Source organism: Ictidomys tridecemlineatus, chromosome 2 (assembly GCF_052094955.1).
Source record: "Ictidomys tridecemlineatus isolate mIctTri1 chromosome 2, mIctTri1.hap1, whole genome shotgun sequence".
Classification (NCBI taxonomy): domain Eukaryota; kingdom Metazoa; phylum Chordata; class Mammalia; order Rodentia; family Sciuridae; genus Ictidomys; species Ictidomys tridecemlineatus.
In genome coordinates, this window is record NC_135478.1 from 3,725,631 (window position 1) to 3,751,430 (window position 25,800).

The following is a 25,800-nucleotide window of genomic DNA, read 5'->3' on the forward strand; positions in this document are numbered from 1 at the left end:
CTGCCCATGGGAAGATGATGTCCCCAGTCTGGGGACCCAGCAGGCAGCACAGCTGAATACCCCCAGGTTGCAGAGTCAGCAACAGCCAGACAATGCCAAACTCTTCTGAACAAGGGACCCAGTTTCTTCAGCCAAGTAACTGCAAAGGGAAAGAATGGAGGGAGGAAGGAGTAGGGGTAAATGTACAGATTAAAAGGGTTCTAAGATCACAATGTGGAGTCCTACCGAGATCCTGAACCCAAATGGAAAGAAGCAAACATTTTAAACACTGACTTATTAAGGGATCAAGGAATTGTTAATGATAAACTAAACTAATTAATAACAATTAAAGAAGGGTTTAAGTGCTCCCTACTAGACCGTGCACCATCAGTAGCAGGCTGGCTCTGCTGTGTCCCTGACACCTAGCCCTGAGCTAGCTCTCACATCTGATGAACACTCAACCCACATCCATCCAAACATGCCATGGGCTACGGCAGTGTCCTCAGAAGTGATGGGGCCTAAGGAGGCAAGGTGTCTCTTCTGTGAGTCAGAGTGGGAGGGTGGAGGTCCTGGCAGTGTGGTGCTGCTAGGACATTGTCCACCTCGGTCAGGTAATGATAGTGGAGACTCCACCGTGGCTTCTGAGCACGTAATGTATGCAAACACTTCCACACGCAGGTGTCCTACTGTCACTATTCCATGGATGAAGATATGAAAAGTGGCAAAGCCAGGCCTAGAGCCCGTGGACAGGCTTCCTTGTGCCCATTCAAGGCAAACCAGAAGGCAGGGATGGCAAGGACCAGCCAGGTAATGTTCTTATGGACCCCTGGAGAACACAGTGGTAGACCAAGCAGGCTGCCACCATGAGTCATTGCACACTAACAGTGGCCAGTGGGACTCCCTCTGGACCAGACCTCAGGCCTGGGCTCAGGATCTCTGAGGACAGTCACAAAACTGCCCCCCAAAACATGGCCTCCTGAGAGAGGTCAAGACGTGCCAGCACTCTAGGATGGGGGCCAGGCAGCATGCTGAGTGAGGAAGGCTGAGGCCAAGGTGGTCAATCAGTGACCCCAGAGGTACTGCCCTTTGTCATTGTAGCTGGACCCCAACCTGGTCTCCCCTCTAAACAATGGCAGCCACCCACTCCTGAGGCCACAGGTCATGAGCCAGCATCTCTCCAAACTCAGCAAATGGCCAAGATGCAGCTGAACTGGCCAAACCAGTGCTGGCGCCCAAACCCACAGTGCACACCCGTCCACAGCATCTGGGCCTGGGCTGGGGAACTGATGCATGAGCCTACTAGCCTCCTCACTGAGAAGGTCATGGGGGCCCAAGTGCCAGGATGACCCTGGCAAGGCCCCTGGTCTGTGGCTAGGTGACCACATAAAGTCTGCAATGCTGTGTCCTCCCTGTGAAGGACTCCATATTGGTTCCTCTTCTCAGCTGGCCCTGGGGGCACCCAGACTTGCTCCCACATGCAGGGTATAAGAGCAGAGAAGCTGGCCTCCTGTGAGGTCTCCCAGCTCCTGAGGCTGGGCTGGCTCCTGGCTACCTCTGCCCTGCCAATGCACGCCTCTGGGCCATCTGAGCTTCCCCGTGAGTTCCACAGACACTCATGAAGCCTACCAAGACAGCTAAATGTGACCACAGCCCCAGACCTAAGTGCCAGCTGGAAGGAAATGCCCAGGAATATCACCACAGTGGCTGACACGCCTCACAACACCCCTATGGGATGAATAATCCAGCTTCTCTGAGAACTCTGCGCAAAGAAAGAGCACACGCACACCAGGAAAGCAGAAAAGGCTCCCAAGGTAGCAACTGGGGGCGATGAAAGGAACTTACTCAAGAAAAACAAGAATAATATGGGGCTGTGGGTGTGGCTCAGTGGCAGAGCAAGTGCTTGTCATGCGCAAGGCCCTGGGTTCCATCTCTAAGAACTAAAAAATTCAAAAGTAAATGAACACACACAGCAGATGACAGGGAAAAGTGGCATTATTGGGTATGTGAAGGGAAACAACTGCTAACTTATTGATTTCTAGGTATGATATTATTTATGTCTTTTTTTTAAGACTGTTACAGACACCAAATTGTGTACAGATTATAAGATATGATGATGTCTAGGACCTGCGCCCAAACAATCCTGGGGGTAGCAGTGAGAAAACCCTGCACACAGCTCAGTAACTGCTGACGTTGGATGCAGATGGAGTTCCTCAACTGCTTAGCCATTGTAACTCTATATAGTTAAAATTTTCTACCTTAAAAAATATTAAGTATATATGCTTGGCTCTGCCCCCAGCCTGCCTTACAGCTCAGCTCTGAATTTTAATTCAGCGCCATCCGTGTCCTATTGGCCTGCCTCCATCCTGCTGCTGAATGGAAGGCAGGGCTCAGGGCAAGCCCCTCTACCAACACGGGTCTTCCAAGGCCACCAGGCAAGTATCTCACTTTCTGCTGTACCACAGGATTTACACAGCACCTGGTTTTAGCCTCATAAACACTGAGACTGACTCACTGTTCTAGCCATCCATGAGGAGAGGACACTGAGACTTATTGCCATTTGAGCATGTGTTGAAGCCACATGGAATCAATAAAGGCAAACACGCTAATCCACGTATCAAAAGCCTCTCACAGGCCCTGCCAGGTCTTTGAACCAAGTTCTCCCAATACTGGGTTCCCAGGTTCCCTGGCCCAGGCCCACAGCAAATGAAGGGGGCTATTCTTACTGCAGCAGGAGAAAAGTGTTGGCAGTTCATTAAGAAAGCAAGGGAAGGAACACAAAAAGAAGTCCAAGAAACAAATGCCACCAAACCTGAAATCCCAGGAGGCAGTATGACCCAGTCATGTAAGCATGTAAACAGAAGGAGGGGCAGTGAGGCACTCCCACAATAATGAGACATCTGGAGACATCTTTACATCCCTCAGTGTAACAGCATCAAAGAACATGAAAAGTCAAATAGATTATGGCTATCTACACTGCAGGGTACACCACCTGGACACCAGAGAGAACAAGGCAGAGCTACATGTGCAGGCTCAGGAAGGTTCAGAGACAGTAAGTTTAAAAATACAGCATGGCTGGGGATGTGGCTCAAGAGGTAGCACGCTCGCCTGGCATGCGTGCGGCCCGGGTTCAATCCTTAGCTCCACATACCAACAAAGATGTTGTGTCCGCCAAAAACTGAAAAATAAATATTGAAATTCTCTCTCTCTCTCTCTCTCTCTCTCTCTTTAAAAAAAAAATGCAGCATGCATACACACACACACACACACACACACACACACACTTGGAAGCACACACAACTGACTGCTTATCAGGATTATTTCAAGGCAGTAAGCTGGAGAAAAGACTGCCATTCCTCACAACCTCCATATATCACCTTTGAAACCTATCCGAATTGTGAACTCCACCATGGAGCACGCTGCTCTGCTGCCACTTGACAGAAGTGATGCTTACAGCAAACAGACAAAGAAGGCAGACCTGAGCCACAGGGGCTCTCCATGGATGTGTGACCTGAGCAGGTTATTCCTTCTGCTTGTGCCTCAGTTTCCCCACCTGCAAAGTGGAAATAAGGGAACCCACTTCACATACAGGTGCTCAAAATGCTGTGTATTGGCACATACTCCATGGAGAGAGTCCCCCGGGGTGCCAGAAGAGAATGAGCTGCAAAACAGTGAGCAAAAAGTCCACTGCAAGACATGCAAAAGAGTCTAGAACTGGACAGTCCACTGCTGACCTCCTGAGAAAGCAAGCAAACTGAGCAGAGCTGGGAGGGAATTCGGCTGTGTCTGTTGTTACCCTGGATGCGCTCCCAGGCCCAGAAGCAATCAGACACAAGAAGGCAGCAGGGCAACCATGTCATGGCAGAGCACATTTCTGGGAACAGCCAAGCATGCTCAGGCTTGGTGTGGGCTTCAAAATCTGGAGCCCCAACTCATGGTTTCTCCCAGGCTGACTCCAAAGAGGGAAGGAAGAAGCCTGCAATTTACGCGCATGTATAGAAGGGCAATGTGAGAAAGAAACTTGAGCTGGCACCCAGGGATAGGGGGAGAGGGCCCAGGAGGAGCCCTGGGAAGCCAGCAGCAGCAATGCAGCTAGATTGAGAGCAGCCTGCAGCCCTGAACCTCAGTGTCCCTCTCTATAAGAGGCCACCCCACCTATGCCACAGGATGGCCACAAGACAGGAGATACAGGCCACAAACACAAGGTGGGGAGTCAGCCCCCCTGCCCACAGCTCCTCCCAGGGTGCCCTGGCTTGATGCTCATGTGCCCCACCCTACTCCCAGACTGCTCTCAGGCAGAGTCCAACTCAAGGCCTTGTCCGTGAAGGGCTGCTGCTTGGCATGCCTGCTTGTAGCACCTAAGCCCCCTGTGGGCAGCTGCAGCTCAAGGGCCTGCGCCTTGCACTTCCTGTTTTCTGCATGAAGCTGGTGAAGGCTGCCTTCAGGCATGTGCCCAGGTGAATTTCCCACTCCAAGTGGTACCCTAGCTTTCTCAAGAGAACCAGGAGGGCATACTGGTGGGGGCAAGCCATGTGCCTGGGAGGGGACCACCACACACAGGGCACACTGCCGGCCCTGCTGTGTCTCCTCTTGTGCACTACAAGGGCACCTTGGCCTTTTCAAGGGGTTTTTCTCCCCCACTCCAGACCATGTCCTCCTGGAAGTACAGATGCATCCTGGATCCCACCTGGGGAAAGGGAATGATGCAACATGGAAAGACAATCGAGTAGGTCGACCTGCATTCATGTGGCTTGTCACAACTCGGCAGCCCCCTGACCTTTCTCTGTGTCTGCCACACAATACCCCTTCTGTTCTGGCTCCCTCAGCAACCCAAAGGCAAGGCCTTCCCGCTCAGCAGCATCAACCAGTCAATTGTCCCTGGCAGAGAGCTCTGTGGGCTCAAGGAGGGGCTGCCCGCCTCCTGAACTCGGCAGAGTCCCCAGGAGCCTAGAAGCCTGGGAGCCTGGCAGCCTGGGAAGGGAGCACAGGAGTAGGCAGCTTCCATGCTGCTGATCTAGGGTGACGGTGGAGGGTACACCGAATGAGGAGAACCTGGGTCCCCACTGATGTCACTCTGGACAAGCTCCCTCCAAGGTTCCATTTACATCAAAGGCAAGAAGAAATGTCTAACAAGTCCTGGCCTGAGAACAGTTTTGCATCCATGAGTCTTTGCCATTCCAAAAAGGGTGGAGAGAGGTGCAGAGCATCTGGTGGCCCTGGCAAGTCACCTACCATACCGCCAAGGCAGCTGCCCACAGCTCCCCAGTGCAAGTCAGCTAGGACACGTGGAGAAGAGGCCTCCCAGGGTGCTAGGGCTCTGAAGCAACACAATTTAACTCACTTTAAAAAGTCTTTCTGCATGAAGCCATGCACACCTCCTCATCAATTATGCCAAATGCCCTTCCTGTGCTTCAGAGAACTGTGTTTGAGGAAGGCCACAGAGAGTTCATGACAGTCATGGCTCACTATCCACTAATGGCTGGCTTTGTGAGAGGAGGGGGTAGAAAAGAGAATATTTAATGTTAGCTGCGATGACCCAAATGAAATTCCTTTACATTTCAATGTTTTCAATGTTGGACTGTCCCTTAAAGTCACTGTGTATGGGTATCCTCCCAAATGTGCCCCCAAATCACAGGGATAGCTGGTAGTGAAGGGAGACTCAGACTGTGGGAAGGAATCCAGCATCAGAAGCAGGGCAAGGCTGTGCCCATAGGGCTGCGTGGCCCTTGACAGGTGCTATGGGAGTGGCAGCACCCAGGCCAGAGCTCACTTAAGGAACAGCCACAAGGGCACTTGGGAGGAGGCTGTGCCCTGCATCAGCTGAGAAAGGACAGTCAGTGTCTCTGAACTGGAACAACCTCTTTCCCACCTGCAACTAACTATCTCACCTCTTAGCTTTGTCAAAGATTCCAAGCTGGAATAAGAAGTTAAGTGGCAACCAACTCTCATTAGAAAAAGAAAGCAACAGATTTAAGAGGATTCCCTAGGGATATTCAGTCACAAAAAATGCACTGAAGTCCAATGGCTGGTCTTAGCTAACAACTCAAAACACAAGACCCAGCTGTGCTGAAAGTATACCTGCTGTGACACAAGCAGGTGAAGGGTAGGGTCATGGAGTGACACAGCCCAGAGGCCTCAGGAGCTGCCCCAACCAAAATAATGAAGGAAGGAGAGGGCACTGGGTAGGCCTCAGGCTTGGGGCAGGCAGCAACAACTGGCTCCTTCCCACACATGCCCCTAGAACCAAGCTACATTCCTGGGAACCTCCAGGTAAGCCCTGGAGATCCCTTCCTGTGGACACTTCAGCACCCACCTTCTCTGGGCCTGGCCCGGCTCTCTGACCAAACCAGGACACAGGCAAGTACTTCCTATTTGGCAGCCACTGACTTCCTTCTGGGAAAGACTAAGCCAGCTCTGCTCTATAATGACTGATGCTACAGACTGAGGGTTGATGGGAACCTCATGGGATTCTGAAGCCTCTGCCACTAGATCTTATGCAAAGAGGCAGATAAATCCAGAGGATTCAGAAGACTCAATCATTTATTGAGGGTCTAGAAGCAAGTATCATCTTGTCACCCCTAGCACAACATACTCCAGGGGTCCTCAGTGTGCACAGCCCTGCCCAGCTCTCCAGCTGTCCATCTCCCTCTGCACCCACACATTTGCATCCCAATCATCCTGGCTTTGCCCTTCATAATAGCTGCTCCTTTGCCCAAAAAGTTTCCTGTCCTCACTGACTCTGTCACCTGCAGGCCTCTGCATCAATCTCACCTCCTACAGGAAATTATCCCCTTTCTACCCAGGTCCCCCAGCGCTCGAAACACCCTAAACTTTGGCCTCATGGAGCTGAAGATACATTCTGATGTTGTTGCTTCCATGAATATGTGGTTCTCCCTTGCCCTTTCAAGCTGTGAACCCCAAAAGAAATGGGGCCACAACCCCTCTGGATATCAGGCCCCAGACTTAGTAAACATTTGTTGTGTAAATAAATCAATAAAACTCCAGCAAGAAGAAAAGCAATTCCTCTCTTCCTCCTCACTGTAAATTGAGAATTTTTTAAGCCCTCAATTGCAAAGAATACACAATCACTGCAGCTCTTGGAGCTCCACGGGTGGTTCCCTCAGCCTCCAGGCATAGCAGCTCTGCATGGATTACCAGGACGGGCTAGAAGAAACCAGTTGGGTCTGGCACAGGATTTTTAGATACACTACCAGAACACAAACCATGAAAGAAAAAATAACCATAAGTTGGCTATCAAAATATAAAACCTGCTCAGCAAGACATAAGAGAATGAAGAGAAGAGCCACAGACTTGGAAAAAATATTTGTAAATTATATACCACATCAAGAACCTGTACCCAGAGTATATAAACAACTCTTGAAACTCAACAATAAGAAAACTAAGTCAATTTTAAGAGAGAAGAAAAAAGGCAAAATTCTGAACAGATATTGCACTGAAGAAAATATCTGAATAGCAAATAAGTCCATAAAAGACACTCAGTGTCCTCAGCCATGGGGGAGAGGAACTCAGTTAAGGTGCCCAATTCAGGTCCACAGCACCTGGGCAGCCGCAATCAAAGACACAGTGAGTGTCCATGAGGTGCACAGCCTGGGCCTCCGATGCCACAGAATGGAAACGGGAGTGGCTACTGTGGATGCCTGGCAGTTAGCCAGCTCAACAAAGCCATCAACAGACCTAGGAATCCCACTGGATTAGAGTGGCAATGGGCTGATGAAGCACAACTCTGAATACACTCCACGCAGAACTGTGCATGTGAGATGGAGGAACTGTGGAGGAAGGAGAGGGAGGGAAGGAGAAAATGGCAAAATGGCTGGAAAACACCTTGACACGTGACCCAGCAATCCCCATTCCTGGGTATTTACTCAAACTGAAAACTTATGTTGACACCAAAATTGGTATGCAAGTCTTCATGGCAACTTTATTGATGATTACTCAAATCTGGAAACAACCCGACACCCCTCCCAGGTGAAGGGACAAACTGCAACCCATATTACAACAGAATGCTACTCTGCAAAAGAGAAACAAACTATTCATTCCTGCCACAATTCTGAGGAACTGCAAGTACATTTTGCTAAATGACAGAAACCAGACACAAAGGGCTACATGTTGTCTGATTCTATTTATATGGCAATCGGAAAAGGCAAGCCACAGGGATGAAAAGAGATGTGGGGCTGGGGATTGGCTTCAAAGGGACAGTGTGTGATAGTCTAGGGGCAGAACTGTTTTGCATGGAACTGTCATAGCCGGGCATCGCTCTATATGTCAAAACCCAAAGTGGATTCCACTGAACACAAACTGAAAAAAATAATAGTGATAATAACCAGAGCGGGGTGAGAGGGAACCCGAGATGGAATGCAGACTCAATGATGAATGCATAGCTGCTACAAATGGATGACAAAACACACTGAGGAAGATGCAGGAAAGAGGTAAAACCTCTGACTAGGCTCTGGGAGGTGAAGACAGAACTGCACACAAACACTATTCTGCTTGGTGTCTCTCACAGGTGGCCAGCTAGCAATTTTGAAGCTGTATTCCAGGTTCAGCAGCGGTAAGAAGTAAATACAGCGCAAATAATGAGCCGGTTCCTTCCTTTAGAAACAGCAGTGACCAAGAAGCCACCAGGAAGGGGCAATGAATTCCACAGAGCTGGAGTGCAGCTGGAAACATTGGTATGACCAGGCAGAGTTAAAGAAATAAACATGGATGTCAAGGGGACTTTGTTTATATACAATGCCTTTCCCAGCTGTCCTGCAAGAGGCCCAAACACAGTGACATTCCAGTAGCAATGAGCACACTTAGCTCCCAGATTTGAGCTTTTAAATTCCATTCTCCAATTAAAGGAACTAGGACTTCTCGAAGCCATGACTAGCTCTAGAGCTGGGGTCGGGAAACCCTAGGGGACCCAAATGTACAGAAGCACCCAGAAAACCACAGCAACATGATAAAAAGGCACAGAGCACACATGGACAGAGCTCCCACTGGCCAAGAGGAAAGCATTTAGGATAACTCAATAAACAAGAGAACTGGATTATAAGCCATAGAAAAAGCAACTATCCAGTTAGAAATTGAGAAGACTGAAAACCCTGAAATTAAACAACCACTGAGTTAAACAAGAATCACTAGAAAAATTATAAAAATTTGCCTCTTTTGGGTTTTTGCCTTGTTTTTTGTGGAGCCAGGAACTGAACCTAGAGCCTTGCCCGTGCTAGGCAAGTGCTCTACCAGTGAGCTACAACCAGTGAGCCACAACCAGCCCCAGAAAATACTTTGGGATAAAGAAAACAAAACAATGCACCAAAGCTTACAGAACTCAATACAAGCATTGCTCAGAGGAAGTTCAAAGGTGTGAATGCATACGTTAAAAAACAATCAGCCACTAACTGTCTACCTTAAAGAACTAGAAAAAGAAGCAAACCCCAAACTAAGCCCAAAGCCAGAAGAGCAGACAAGAATACAGATAAATAAAACAGAGAACAAGAAACACAGAGTGAATCAAATTATTTGGTTCTTCAGAGAGATCAACTAAATGGACAAACTTTTAGCTAAACTAAGAAAAAAGCAAGAACACACAAATAACCAAAATCAGAAATAAAATTAAGAACTACCAAGCTGACAGAAAGTGAAAGAATCTAAGAGGACACTCCAAACAATCATACCGCAACAAATGTGAAAATCTAGAGAAAATGGACATATTCCTACAAATGAATTAACAAAATTGAATCAAGAAGCAGCAGAAATTCCCAACAGATCTATAACAAGAGAATGAATCAGTCATCAAAAACTTCCCTGAAAGTCCAAAACCAGACGGCTTCCCTGTGGACTCCATCAAATATTCAAAGAAGAAAGAGGCCTGCGTTGGAGCTCAGCTCCATCCCCAGCTCCAAATAAAAAATAAAAACAAAATGAATAATGACCATCAACGTACTCAACTCTACCAAAAGGAGAAGAGGAGGGAACCCTGCCTAACACATTCTATGAAGTCAGTATGAGGTCAGTATGAGCTCAGCATTACTACCCTGATACCAAAGCACAAAGATGCCACAGGAGAACCACAAACCAATATTCCTTATGAAGAGACACAAAAAATCCTCAAGGAAACACCAGCAAACCAACCTAATCGCACATGAAAAAGACAGTGCATCAAACAAAAAGGGACTGTCCCAGGAATGCAAGGATGGTTCAACATAAAAATCAATCGACATAATACAGCACATTACTAGCATGAAAGAAAATATCTACAATTTTCTCAATAGAAGCAGAAAAGGCATTTGAAAGGATTTAACACCTGTTCATGATTTTTTAAATTTATTTTTTAATTACAGATGGACACAATGCCTTTATATATTTTTACATGATGCTGAGGATCAAACCCAGTGCCTCACACATGCAAGACTAGCGCTATACCACTGAGCCACAACCCCAGCCCCACCTGTTGATGATTAAAAAAAAAAAAAGTACACAAGGAATATGTCTCATAAAAGAAATGTGTTTGGTCTCTGCCCCTAGTCCTGGCACAGAGCTCCCAAAACCCTTGTAACTTCCTGGGTGATGGGTATAGGAGGGGCAGAAGCAGGTTTGTTGTGGGGAAACCCATACGTTTGGTGTCAGAAATGTGAGTAGCAAAGAAAAGTGTTGCTGTTGTTTTTCTCTCCTCTTAGAAGGTACTTCCTTAATCCAATAAAGAGCATTTATGGAAAACCCCACACATAAAATCACAGTTAACTGTAAGACTGGAGACTCTCACCTAAGGTCAGAAGCCCACCAGGAAGTTTCTCTTACCAGAACCACTCCACACTGCTGGAAGCCCTGACTAGCACAATCAAACAGAAACAGAAACAAAAGGCAACCACACTGAAAAGCAAGAGGTAAAACTAGCTCCACTCACAGAGGCATGACTCCATCACAAAAAGTCCTAAAAAGACAAAGACTACTAAAGGTAACAAACAAATTCAATGAAGATGCAGGGTGAAAGGCCAACATGCAAAAAATCAGTGGTGTTTTTATCCACCAGCAACGAGTGAACAAAAAACAAATCAGGACAATTCCATTTACATAGCATTCTAAAGAATAAAATACCTAGGAATAAATTTAACCAAGAAGGTAAAAGACTCTCCAAAACACAAAACCTTGCCGAAAGAAACTAAAGGCCTAATTAAATGAAATGACATACAATATTCACAGAACTGGAAGACTTAATATTGCTAAGATGGTAACAATCTCCAGAGTCAATGCAATCCCTATCAAAATTCCAATGGAATTATTTGCAAAAATGGGAAAGCCAAATCTCAAATAGTCATACGGAAAGATGCTATGGAATGAATGTAGTTTGCCCCCGACCCAAAGCTCAAGCTGAAACTTGACTTCCATCGTGATATTGTTGGACATGGAACATTTAGGAGGTGACCTGGTCATCAGCAAGGAGTAAAGCTTTTCTCATGGACCAGGTTAATGCTGGCTCTTGTGGGACTGGATTAGTTACTACAAAAGCAAACTTTTATAAAATGAGGTCATCCTGCCTGTTCTGTCTCTTCCACACATACCCTAGTATCCTTCTGACTTCTGCCACATTGTGAAGCAGCAAGACGCCCTCATCATATGCAGCTCCCCCTTCTTGGATTTCCCAGACTCCCAAACCAGAAGCCAAAATAAACCTCTTTTCGTTATAAATGTCCCAGTCCCAGGCATTCTACTAGAGTACAGAAAATAGAGTAGGACAAACAGCAAAGAGCCCAGAATAAACAAAATCATACTGAAGCAGGAGAGGAAAATCTGACAGAGTTAGGAAAAAAACTCATACTTTTTCCAATTTTGAAACTTCCTAGAAAACAACAATAATCAAAACAGTATGGTTCTAGTATAATGACAGCCATATAAACCAATACTATGGAATTAAGAGTCCAGTTTTAAACCCAAATTCTATGGCCACTTTATTTTCAACAAGGATGCTAAGATCACTCAATGGAAAAAGAATAATCTCTTCAATAAATGGTGTGGGTCATCTGGTAAAACCTGCATGAAAGAATGAAGCTGGACCCTACCTCACTCCACACACACACACAAGTTAACTTAGGGAAGACCAACTACATTAAGATAAAAACTAAAACTACACTGGAGGCTGGGATGTAGCTCAGTGGTAGAACATGTGCTTAGCGTGTCCAAGGCTCTGGTGTGCTCCCCAGCTCCAAACAACAAAGCAAACACCATAAAACTAGTATAAGTGAACATGAGGAGTGATTCTTGATGACCTCAGAGTTGGTATTGGAGGCACAGGTTTGACACTAAAAGTGCAAGCAACAATAATGACAAAATAAATAACGGTACTTCATAAAAACTTAATTTGGTACATAAAACAACCTTATCAAGAATGTGAAGACAACCTACAGAAGGAGGGGAAATATTTGCCAATCACAAAGAAGTTCTACAATGTAATAAGAAAAGAACAATTTGAAAATGGGCAGATGTACACAGACATTTCCCCAAAGAAGATATACAAATAGCCAAGGAGCACATGAAAAGATGTTGAACGTAACAGCCACTAGGATGGCTATCATGTGAAAGAGAAAACAAGCACTGCTAAGGACAGGGGAGAAAGGAAGCGTCATACACTGCTGGTGAAAATGTAAGATGTACACTTACTGTGGAAGACTTTGGCAGTTCCTCAAAACTTTAAACAGAATTACCACATGACCCAGAAGTTCCACTCCCAAAAGACTGGAGAACTGGTCCTCAGACACGTGCATCTACACACTTGTCAGAGCAGCTAGCTGTATTCACAGCAGCTCAGAAACGGCCAAGTGTCTATCCATAGTTGAAGGGGTAAACAAGTTGTAGGATAGTCAGTTCACATTATTCATAGACTCCATACTTGTTAAGTCACCTACTCACTAAAGTTTATTTGTAAACCCAAAATACTCAAGGCTTTCATAGTTATTTGTAAATATATGCAAAACAGTAAAAACTCCAAACTGCCCAATGGACTCATTCCCAGGGGACATGGGACGAGGTGGTGCTGTCCACTTGCTGCAGCTCGCCCTGTGAACACTGTGCCACATTCTCCACATTTTTTTACTCCTCCACCTGACTTTGGCTGTTTAAAAGGAGCTCTAAGCATACTGCTACAGCACTGTCCAGTGTTCCTGAGGCAAGAAGAGAAAACATTTGTGTTCAACGATGAGTTTCACTCAGGCAGGACTTATAATGCTGATGGCCATGAGTTTAGCATCAATGAATCAACAATATAAAATAGGGTGTCTTTAAACAGAAACAAAGTTATGTATTCATCAGTGGATAGAAGGTTGTGACTAGAAGAACTTATACACGAAACGGGGCAGTATTTGCCAACTCAGTGTTTGTTCTCAAATAATGAGAATTGGCTATGGTGCACTCAGCCAGGAAAACAATGGTGTACAGGTTGAGCATTCCTAACTTGAAAGTGAAATTTGAATTTTGGATTTTCATATTATAGATGCTCTATGGGTAAAGTCTATACAAATAACACACAATACCCAAAACTCCAAAATCTGAAAAACTTGTAGTCCTCAACCTGTCCTGGTATAGGCCACAACCTGGATAAGCCTCAAAAGCAGGCTGCGTGAAAGCAGTCACAAGGTGCAAAAGGTCCCATGTTACATGATTCCACTTACCTGAAATGTCCACACCCCACAAATCCATAGACCAGAAAGCAGATTAGCAGTTGCCAGGAGAGGACAAAGGGGAAATGGAGAGTGAAAGTTCCTGAGTACCTTCCTCAAGTGATGAAAAACTTTTGAAACTAGAGGAGAGGTGGTAAATGTCCTTAAACTGAATGTGTTAAAATGGTTAGAATGCACTTCAAGCAAACGTCACCTCAATTTTGAAGAATTCCTTAGGACACACATGCATGACTTGTGCTATCAGATGAAGGCCTCCTTGAGAGAAAGGGAACTCTTTACAAATAAGTTGCTCCTACCAATTGGTTACAAAAAAAAAAAAAAAAAAATGCAGCCCCCGTTAAAACCTAGTGTTCAACACCATGTAAAGCATAATTCCTTCACTTTACAGACTAAACCATATTCAAAGGCAAATACACAAGCAAAAAGCTCACCATGCACCATACAAGCTGATGTCTGAGAAAGAACCTTTTCTGCTCTGGTTATAGACCCCTCCAGAGAAGTCAAATCTTTTGGTCCCTAGGACCTCCACCTCCTCAGGCTTTCAAAAGCCCCCAGGCTCTTCTCCCCTGGCACTCTGCTGCCTGGCCATCCACAATAACACCGGCTAGTGCATGTGGAATGGCCACTGGGCTAAGGCTTCACCTGCTGCCCCACCTGAGTCTTCCAAGTTGATACAGGCAGGATCTCCATCTAACGGAAAGAGAAACTGAGGTTTAGAGAGGTCCCCTGCCCCAGTGGTGACAGAAACACTTCCTGGAAGCTGAACCCTTGTGTACCTGCCTCCAAACTACACCATTAGCTGGTCTCCCCACTCAACCATCCCCATGCTAAACTTAGTCACCTTCCCCTTGATTTCTGACCTTACATTCAACTTATCCTTCTGGGTATTTTAATAGTTCACCAAATATACAATTACTGTATTACTCTTTCTTTCTTATTTAGATTACATTTAATTTTCATACACATCTAACTTGTATTATCTGTTGAGTGCTTACAATAAACATCATAAAATACTCAAAGACACAATCTATGCCTCCTGAAACAATCTGTGAATCCCCAGTGTAATTCACTGTGTGGGAACACACAGAACACTGAGTTTTGAAGACATGGCCCATATTTTGTAAGTGAATAAATGACTGTAAGACTTCCATTTCATTATATCTGTATGCTACTGTATGCATCCACATGCTCCCATTTAAGATAGCTAATACAGAGGTATGCCTCATGCAAGGTATCTGACACGTGCTGACATCCAAGTAAAAGATATCTAACAAGCCTTCAATAAAAGCTATTTGAGTACAATAGATTCGAGTGAAATATCATAATATTTCTGACTTGCTGCTGATGAATAACCAATAGATTACTACCAGACGCAAGCCTGGCTGCCTGAAGACAGAAAAATCAGCACACATCCATTCACCACAGCCTTGGTTCAAACAGCTCTCCAAACCTAGATAAGCTGTTTTTGCAATCAACTGATAGTTTTTCACAACTGTCTGATCTTTACAAAACTTGAGAAGCAGGGACCCACATTTAGGTAATAAAGGCAATGTAATACAAAGAATAATACTGTCTCTGTCACCTAAGTGTAAGTAAAAACCCAAATTTATTGACAACAGTCATCCTAGGTCACCTCTGTCTCAGTTATTTAAGCAACAGGTGTGTGTCTGCTCGTAGCTGACTCTTGAGTCCAGTCCTGCCAACCCCTGTGGCCTTCACCAAGAGACTTATCCAAGAGCTCCCTCTTCTACAGCTTTGGGTGGGGGGTCCTCTCCTCCTCCCTCTTCCACGGCCTGGGTGGCTCCCTCCCTCAGGGGCTCATCTGGAGGCACTAGCTGGTGCACCACACACACACACCACCACAGTGGAGATCAGGGTCTGCGTACCTGCACTGTGGTGGGGTCACCTCCTGGACTGCCTTAGTCCAGGACCCTCTAAAAAGAACATAGAATTCCCAAAGAGCAGGGAACAGAGCATGAGCAGGCAGTAAGCCCTTGTTCTGAGACCTTGCTGAAAGACACATGGCAATTCTCTGAAGAGGAGGCAGTGGACCCAGGCGCAGCCACCATAGCCTCTGTAGGAGTTGTTCAGACCAACATCTGGCATGGGAATGCAGCCTCTTCTCTTTCATTGAAACAGAAAAACTGGCCCTCCTCCAACGGGGTTCAAATGAAACCATATACTGAGATCTAAAAAATCCACTACACCTAAAACAGGAGAATTTTACTATATGTAAATTATACCTTGATAAACCAGATTTTTAAAAAACACCTTCACCTGAAGCCAACAGTTGCTGAGGATTGCTGGAGGCAACAGAGAAGTGAGCAGCACACCCGCTCCTTCCAGATGGAAACTGGGATGTGGTACTGTGTTGGGGAAGCACCTCAGGGCCTTTCAAAGAATAAGGTAATGGGTGCTGCAGAAGAACATGGAGTCCTGTACCACCCATTCAAGCACATAAGACACACCTGAAATAAGGCCTGAGGATCTTAAAAGAGCAGTCAGGAATCCAGACAACCCCTTCAGAGAAGGCCCCTTGTCTTCTTGAATCCCCAGCACAGAGGAGGATAATGAGTCCAGTAGGGGCAGTCCTATGTCCACATGTCCAAAGGACTGCCCCGTCCCTTTCCCCATCAGGGGCAGAAAGTAAGGGGGATAGAACAACAGAGAACTCAGGACAAAAACAGCCCTGAAATCTGGAGATCAGACCCAGGCAAGCACTGCTCAGGTGTGGGCTACAGGATAAGGCAGGTGTGTGACCTGAGCTCCCTCAGGTTCCTGCTACGTGTGCATTGCTCCAACGCTGGGGGACCTGGCTGCCAGTTGGCCTGAGATTCCCCACACAGGGTGAGGATGGGAAGCAGGGTCTGAATGAACACTACTGCCAAGGACCCGCCCATCCTGCCTCCAAGCCCACTCCCAGTCTGCGGGAGAGAGGTCCTGGAAGTCCACATACAGCTGCTCCATGCTGCCCCATTGTATTCCCAGCCTTTAGGAGTGGCGATAGCACAGGCCACTCCCAAAGGCCGGGAATACAATTTTTCCTCTGTGGGTTACCCACCCACCTGTAGACGAAAGGCTGAATAAGATGTCCATGAATGTGGGATGACAACTCGACTCCAAGGATGCTCTGGAACATGGACCAAAACAAAGAAAAGGGGCAGGAGTGGCCTCCTCCCAAGTACCAAGCATGGAGGTGCTGAAATACTCTCCCCCAGTGAGGTGAACTTCCTTCCACTGTCCCCACTACTGCATGTGCTGAAGAACAGAGGACACCAGGCCAAGTCTGCTGGGGCCTCCATCCTCAGCAGATGGCAACCTCAGAAATGAGAACACCAAACCGACTATGTCCTGTGGCAAGCACGAACCTTGACCAGTTCCTGGTGGGCAGCCATATAAGAAGGAAAGCAGCAGACTCCTGCTAGGAGTAGGTAGGTAAAGGAGACTGCAGCTTTCTGGGTCACAAGTGTGAAGCACTCCTCTCTGCTACAAAGGGCTCTGATTGGCTCATCAAGAATCTGGGGACGCTGGGCCCATGAGGCAACTAAGACCTGTCTACCTTCCTTCGGTTGGTACCACACAGACACCACATACGTTCTCCCTCCCACAGAGATCAGCAGACCAGGCACAGCAACAGGCCTACAGTAAACTGTAGAGGCCACACCAAGGGCCAAGAGGATTCCAGCAGGGGCCTCTGTGCTAGCACTGAGTGTCTTGCTCTAGAAGAGACGGCTTGGCCAGGGCTCTCCAGCCTAGCAGAGATGACATTCTCAGGACACAGGGTCCCCTGGGCCAGGTGAAAGGGCTCCAGGAATCAGTGTCCACCTCAGCAGCCCTAACTGGCTACATGTTCAGCCCTCGGTAGGGAGAGGAAGGTCAAGGTGCCAGGGACCATAAGTGTCAGAAACACAAAAGCCCACAGATTCATGGGACTCCAACTGCTTCTGACCTCAAAGGTACTTTTAGTCAAACCAGGGAAGTTTTGACCAGTCCCAGAGATTCTGTCCCCTGCCACACCCTGAAGAATGCCAAGATAACAGCACTCAGCAGAAGGACTCCGGCCTTCAACTACCCCAAAAGTGGCTAATGGGGTTGCTCCTCCTCCACACATTCACTGAGGGGTCTTGAGAAGCTGGGTGCAGGTCTGCCAGGGGACTTGCCCCTGGGACCTAAGGAGTCTACCTGCAGACTGGCTCAGCTCTGCTGCCATGAGGTCTGGTCACCAGCTTCTGTGGTCTCCATCCCACAAATGTCACAGAACAAACCAGGTGTCTGTGAACAGCATTTCAGATTTCAGGAGGCTTTGTACCTGAAACCTGGCTGAGTCACACCTGCCACTGGGCTCCAGTGGGGTGGCACACCTAAGTGTCACCTGAGAGCGCCCTAAGGCCAGGTAGTCTGTAAAACAGTGTGATTCCTGACTCCTGCTTCCCAGTGGGTATAAACAAAGGAACTCTTTACAGCAAAGTGGGCGATACCCAACAGCCAGAGACCTACTCCTTGAAAGACAGTCTAGTTGCAATTTGCAGAAGAGCAGCCAGAATGGCCTGAGCCAGGAAATGCCACCACTGGCCCCTTGGTGGCACCTGTGAGCATCAAAAGCAGGCTGCAGGGTAGCCTCTTTTTTTCAATTACAGAGCAAAAAAAAAAGTTTAGAAACTACAGACTGGGAAAATAAAAGCCCTAACATTGCATAGCATAGCACAGAGATGGTAGTCTATGGTTTGTTACACACTGAAAAACAACTAGAAGAGCTTGAAGGTTCCCAACACACAGAAATAACATCCAAGGAGAAGAAAATGCTAATTTTCCTATTTAATCACTATACATTGTAAACATGTCTCAAATTATAACATTGTACCCCACAAATAAAAGCACATTTATGTCAACTTAAAAATAATTTTAAAATATACTGGGGAAAAAAATCTCCTGGAATCCTCCCGTCCATATTACCCTTGCTGACATTGATGACACATGTAAGTCCTCTCTATACCTATTACACTTGTAATTTACTTCATTCATGAACAGTATTAAGAAGTCCTTCCCGTGAGGGTCATCAAGGTCCTACTCAGAAGAGGCATATAACTACCCCACCTAGTCGCTGCTGTGACATCGAGACTACTTCCAGCTCTCTCTCACCACATATGGCCCAGTGAATGACCCTCCAGGACCCTCACAGAACCCGCCCATCAGGACATGTCATGCTTACTCAATTTCCAAGGAGGCCATCTGGGGCCCCAGGAAAACTGCAGAACTCCACACCAGCACATGCTCACTGGCAGTGTCTGCAATGCATATTATCTGCACAAGCTACTTCTGTCTCCTCCCTGTGAGCTGCCTGTGGTATCCTCTCCTAGGGGTCTCTAATGGGATGCACATCCTGCTCATTGCTCTGGAAGATCCTACCTTGTTTTTGAAGTACACCTCGATGGGCATGATGAAGCCAGCGTACCCCGACTCCTCCACTTTGTAGGGGGGCTCCTTGCACACTAAAAAGAAAGGGAAAACCATCCATCAGCCTCCTGCTCTTCCAAAGGCCCAACAAGCAGCAGTAGCAGCTCCCCCACTCTGCTGTCCTCCCTCCTTCTGAAGGCAGCTTTTCAGGAGGGCGTGCTCCCCCAGGGAAGTCAGGAAAATTGCATGCCAAAAGGTGCCTGGGAAATAAAAGGGGGCAGAGCTGGACAGGAAAAAGGTGAATGGACCACTGGAACATCCAGCAGACAGAGTAGGAAGGGGCACAAGACTCTGTCTTCTAGGCACTTTCTCCTGCCAGAGAAGGCTGCACAAGTTCAACTGACTCAGGTATGAAAGACCTGGAGCCTCAGCCTCTTCAGTGAGGAGCACCCAACAGTCCTGACCTCCTCATCACTGGCTATACCATGTGCACACACCCTCCTCTGTGCCAGGGACAGGCACACAGGATATGCAGGAAGGATCTCAGAGGGTCTGCTCCTGGGTTCTACATTAGCACCAAATGAGAACAGTCCAAGCCATTTGAACAGCCAGCCTAATTAACCCAAAAATTAAAAAAAAAAAAAGGGAAGAAACAAACAGTAAAATATATATAAAATTATATATACCTATAATTTCATTCAAAGTAAACCATTCATGTTTAAAATAAATAAAATCTTAAAAACATGGTAAATTTAAAAAATTTTTTAAAAATCCATCCATGTTTCCACATTTCTACAGACATTATACAAATACCATGAATATACTATTCCCCTGCTTTTTTTTTTTTTTTTTTTAATATTTATCTTTTTTAGTTCTCGGCGGACACAACATCTTTGTTGGTATGTGGTGCTGAGGATCGAACCCGGGCCACACGCATGCCAGGCGAGCGCGCTACCGCTTGAGCCACATCCCCAGCCCAATTCCCCTGCTTTTAACTAAAATCAAGACATAAAGATCAAATCCCTTATTCTCCATCCCTCCCTCTCCAGAGGCTATCATTCCTGGGAGAAAGGAAGAATCCTGCCAATTGCTTGTGAGGTTTTTTAACCACTTCCCTGAGGTCGGAAAGATATGTGAAGTTTGCATACTGAATGACATATTTCAGTGAGTTTGGGGTAAGTCTATAAAGCCACCATCATTACCAAGGCCAGAGGCATTCCTTCACCTCCCAGAGCTTCCTCCTGCCCTTTGATTGTTTTTCTCTTCCTAAGAATATTTAATGAAGACCTACTCTCTGAGCAATGTTAAGCACACAATACAGTACCAACAACAATCAGATTCTACTAAAGATTGCTTTAGTTGACCACCACCACCCTATACCCTGTCCCTAGCCCTGGGCCCCCACCCCAATCGGCTTCTCTGAGTTGGACTACTGTAGATGCCACATATAAGTGATATCACATAGTGTTTACCTTTCTCTGTCTGGCATACTTCATTTTAGAATATCAATTGTTTAAAAAAAAAAAAAAAAAACTTTTACGTGCACATATCTGCATAAGTAAGTTAATTCTTTAGTGGGCCCCAGAATTTGCTAGAAAACAGTGAAACATAATGAAACATGACATTTAAACCTTAATTAGCTGGGTGTGGTGGTGCACACCTACAATTTCAGGTACTAGAGAGACTGAGGCAGGAGGATCACAAGTTAAAGGCAACGTGGGCAACTGAGCAAGAACTTGTCTCAAAATAAATAAAAAGGACTGAAAATAAAGCTCAGGGGTAGAGCTCCCCTGGGTTCAATTCTCAATGTAAGAGGGGGAAAAAAAAGACTTTTCTTTCAAAAAAAGAGAAAAGGCTCTCAAATATCAACCTTGTATGTATATATAGAAACAAACTTGGCAAGCAGGGAGGGCAAGCCTGGAGTGACTAGGGACCCTTGAAGGTAGGGCTAAACAGCCAGCCTCGCATGGAACCCAGTCTGCAAACTACAGGGAGGGAAAGGCAAACTAGAGGAGCCTGTGGCTCCTGAAACCTGGAGCTGCAAAAACTGGCACAGGGGTCAGTGATACCAAGGCTCCTTCTTACCCACCTCCACTGTCCCCCTGATGCAGCCCCCGGTTCCCTTAGGGCCCAGCTCCACACCAATGCCATCACTCTCCAATCCCCTGGCTGCCGCTTCTTCCCCTCCAACTGCCTGCCCTGTCCCTACAATAGTCCTAACACTCACCTCCATGCAGTGACCTACTAAAGTCTATAACAACCACCTCTGCCAGGCACTCTAACCACTTCACTGACACCAGGCTCTGCAGGTAAACCACTGCTGCTACCAACTGCAGTAACTACACCTGGCTCACTCCTCCATTCCTCCAGTCCACTGCTCATGGTCTGACAGTGTCAGGAACTTAGAGGACAACAGAAGCCACAAGACTACCTCCAGCCCCTTGTTGTCACTTTCAAACTGGGTAAGGCAGGAGCAGTCCTGCCTGCTGGACAATCTGGATCAGTAGGGAGAATCTTCAGCCTGGGGAGAATTGTCCCAGATGGCTTACAACCAAATCTCCATTCCAGCCTGTCTTTTTTGGCTCCTTGGACAGGTTGCTGGAGATGTTGGACAGGGAACTCAGATATAGCTCACCCACACAGACTTCTGATGCATCCCTAAATCTGCACCTCTCCAGTGCCCCACAGTCAGGGACCCAGGTTGCCCAACACTCACCCAAGGATCTGAAGGAAACTGGCTCCTCTCCCAAGGCTCACCTGTCACCAACCACTATCAAACGGGCCTTCAAACTTATAAACTGCCCAAGAATGCAGCCCCTGGCCCACATGCTACACCTCTCAACAAGAAATACTTCCTAGCACCTCACTAGCCGCCTAGCCCTAAGTTTACTTCTACACCATTCCTGCGTGGACAGCCAGAAAAATCTATACTTTTTTTTTTTTAGTTTGGAGGGGGCCACGGTGTCCCCCAAACTCTTGAGTTCAGCTCAAGCAATCCCCTGACTCAGTCTCCCAAGTGACTGATGTGACAGACACATGCCATCTTGCCCACCTTAAAAACAAGATACATTCGAAGGGGCAAATTAAAAAATAGGAATGGGCTCTTAAGAAGATATTACAGGGGTTGTAGCTCAGTGGTAGAGCACTTGCCTAGCATGTGTGGGGCACTGGGTTCCATCCTCAGCACCATATAAAAGTAAATAAAGATACTGTGTCCATCTATAACTAAAAAAAAAAAAAAAAAGACGATATTACAAATATACACTGTTTTTCAATTCAATTGGATGAATAGAAATTAAAGGAAAGCAGAACAAAAAGACATATTTTGTTAAAAAAGTGAGACATGAAGAAATGATTCAGCAGATTAAATGATCCCGCTGACAGCGGCTGCCATTTCTAAGCATCAACTATGCAGTGCTCACCTCAGCTCACTTACTGCTCACGATGATCTTACAAGAAGATGCAATTTTTCTCATTTTACAGATGAAAGATTTAAGCCCAGGGAAGTTAAATGATGAGCATCCAAAAAGAAGAAAAAAGAAATACACAGATGGAAGGAAACTGTCCCAGGTGTAGATAACTTTCCAGAGCTAAAATAAAGACACCAAAATGTCATAATACACTGAACAACAGTAACAAAAATCCCAGAAACATGTCACATGAAACATCCTAAATGCTTCTGGAAAGAAAAACAGGACACAGCAGCAGTACCCAGACCCACAGCCTCAGACTCTTCAGAGGGATGAAGGACGCTTTCAGAGTTCTAATCCATATAATTCCAGTAATTCTCATCCAGCATGTGACACCCAACCCCACCATCACTCTGCTGCAAGAAGAGAAGGACTCAAAGAGGTCCCTTCCCATATAGCTTTCCTAGGGAACTTCTTAAGTAATGAGCCTCTTGGGACAGCACTTGAGAAACTATACTACTAAAAGGAGAAAATAACCAAAACAAAGAGGAACAAATCAAATCCCCCCAAGGAGCGCAGTGAAGAAAAGGGCCAGCGTGAGAGCCAGAGAGAAGCCAATCTGATTAGAGGCAGAAGGCAAAGGGAAGCACACAGAATGCTCAGAGTAAAGAAAAAGACCAAAACAACACTCCACCAGACAAAGACAAGTGACATGGTCAAGACAGGAGAAAAGGAAGATGTGCTAAAGACACAAAACAAAAAGCAGCTGCAAACAGTTACTCAAAAAATCATAGCCCCGGGCTGGGGATGTGGCTCAAGCGGTAGCGCGCTCGCCTAGCATGCGTGTGGCCCGGGTTCGATCCTCAGCAGCACCACATACCAACAAAGATGTTGTGTCCGCCGAGAACTAAGAAAAAATAAATAAATGTTAAAATTCAAAAAAAAAAAAAAAAAAAAAAAAAAAAAAAAAAAAAAAAATCATAGCCCCAAGTTTAACCCAAAATGCTGAAAAGAACCGATTCTGACCTTGAGGGCTTTAGAGCTAGAAATTAGGGACACGGTGAGGGGGAAAGAAACCCTGACATCTCACCATGTGCTGATTCATTTTTCAGAGACACTCTCCCATCAGGGAATGATGATCTGAGTTTCAGCTCAACAAACTTAACCATGTCAAGAGCTACCCTCAACAGAAGGGTGAAGGAAGCTCAAGAAGAGGCAGGGCCCTTGATCAGGTCCTTTTCATTTACTCATTCATTCAATAAGTACTTGGTACAGGACCACAGCATCCTAGCAAGCACTGGGGACAGAGAAACAAACAAAATAGACAGAACTTCTACTTGCAGGTAAGGGAGGAGATAAATAAATATGTTAAGATGGTGCTAAGGAGAAAAATGAACAAGCTCAGCAACATGAGGCTATGTAGATGTGTTGGGGAAAGAGACTACAATTCAGACTCAGCAGGGAGAGGATGTCCCAAAAGGACCACGGGTTCCATCTGTGAAAGAACCCAAAGGTAAGCACGGCCAGGTTCTCACCTCATCATGCAAAGTCACAAAGAAGCAGCTGGGAAAAGGAGTGGAAAAGCACATCCTGAGCATGGGCAAGGCCCTGGGTTCCATTCCCAGCGTGAAAAACAAAACAAAAAAAGCCATAAAAAGAATGAAAAGCAAATCATTTAACTATAAACAATGTAGAAAGGATGGTGGGGAAATAGAGGTATTTTGGGATAAGTTCCAATTTCATGCTGGTAAATCAATAAACATCATTTACATTTGAAAAACAAATCAAGAAATAGTTAGCAAATCAGCTGGTGTTAAGAACACACTCTAGGGGCTGGGTGGCTTAGGGGTAGAACACAGGCGGGACCAAGGTTCGATCCTCAGGACCACATAAGAATAAAGGCATTGTGTTGTGTCCATCTACACCTAAAAAATCTCTCTCTCCTTTAAAAAAAAAAAAAAAGCACACACTCTGGAAAAGGTTAGAAAGATTGCTGGTAGGGTAGTAAGATTGGGGGAGGAGATGGGAATCTACCACTCCCTACCTCAACCATTTCTGCCCTATTCAATTGTTATAATGAAAGTGTATTTGATGTGAAAGATACTTTTTAAATATATGAAATACCATTCCAGAGGTATTCACCCCCCACTCTTAAGAGTTGATCTACTTTTCATTGAAAACTGGAAAGATATACTCTGACACAATTTCTCTCAGTGCAACAGAGTGAACTGGGTATTTGTCTTTGATAGACTTGATGACCTCAGCAGTTCTCTTGAGATACATTTGAAGCAGCTGCCCTGTACTAGACACCCAGACAGACTGCAACAAACAGGTCTCAGCCACTAATAGAAGGGTAGCCACAAACTGACACTGTAGGGGAATGAGCGTCACCAACCACTCCATCTTTCAGGGACCTGAGAATGTGTACTCAGGCAGATGCCTGGCCTGCTCTGTTGCACCTTTTTCCATGTCTTCCTCCCAGGAATCCTGAGAGGCCCCAGGCTGCAGGTCTGTCACCAGGAACACAAGGTATGACACCAGGCATGGAGTAAAAGCACGATGAATGCAAATCATTACTACATGACTTCTAGGAACTACTTGGGCATGCATGGTGGGAACTGAAGAGAAAATAGCTTCCAAGCAGACACAAACCATCATCCTGGGTTGGTCCCCATGCTCCAAGCACAGGAAGAAGGGGAGAGGACAAGGGAGAGGGAGAAGGAGAATGCAGTGGATACTGCCAGAGGAGAGAAAGGGAGGCAGCTTCAGCTTATGCTCTACCAGCATCACAGGTAACACCTGGACAAATGTCTGGCTATGCCAGTAATTAAACCAGCAGTGGCTGGTTGCAGACCAAGGGCAGTTTGCTAACCTCCTCCCACCCACTTTAAAGCATGAGCAGCTGACCTGGCCCTTTAAGACTCTGTCACCATCTATAAAAGCACAACATGGTGAGAAGAAGCCTGGACCCTACCTATGGACAGCCCAGCAGGAAGTGCTATGCAAATGGCTATGTGCTATGCAAATGGCTCTTTTTTTTTTTTTTTTTTTGTAGCTGTAGATGGACAGAATGCCTTTATTTTACTTGTTTATTTTTTATGTGATGCTGAGGATCGAACCCAGGGCTTTGCACATGGTAGGCAAGCGCTCTACCACTGAGCCCCAGCCCCAGCCCATGGCTCATATTCTTTTTATTAAAAAGTGCTGAGTATTTGCTGTTGTCAGTAACCCTATCTGCCATCTTCTAAAAGGCTAGGAATAAAGAAAAAAGGGAGAAGGTGAAGACAAAGCAAAAATGAGGAGGGAAAGGAGTGGCTGAATACTGAAGAAACTATAAGAAAAAGAAA

The 25,800-nt window shown here is 46.1% G+C and overlaps 1 protein-coding gene across 2 annotated transcripts in view; it reads right to left on the reverse strand.

Annotated features, from left to right (window-relative positions):
* The window catches only part of Mllt1 (MLLT1 super elongation complex subunit), a 59,697-nt gene that overhangs the window by 23,466 nt on the left and 10,431 nt on the right, over positions 1-25,800 (reverse strand). For both annotated transcript variants that reach the window (XM_078034465.1, XM_078034464.1), the window contains exon 3: positions 19,056-19,138. In XM_078034465.1, the coding sequence (XP_077890591.1) occupies positions 19,056-19,138 (83 nt within the window). The remainder of the gene's footprint in view (positions 1-19,055; positions 19,139-25,800) is intronic.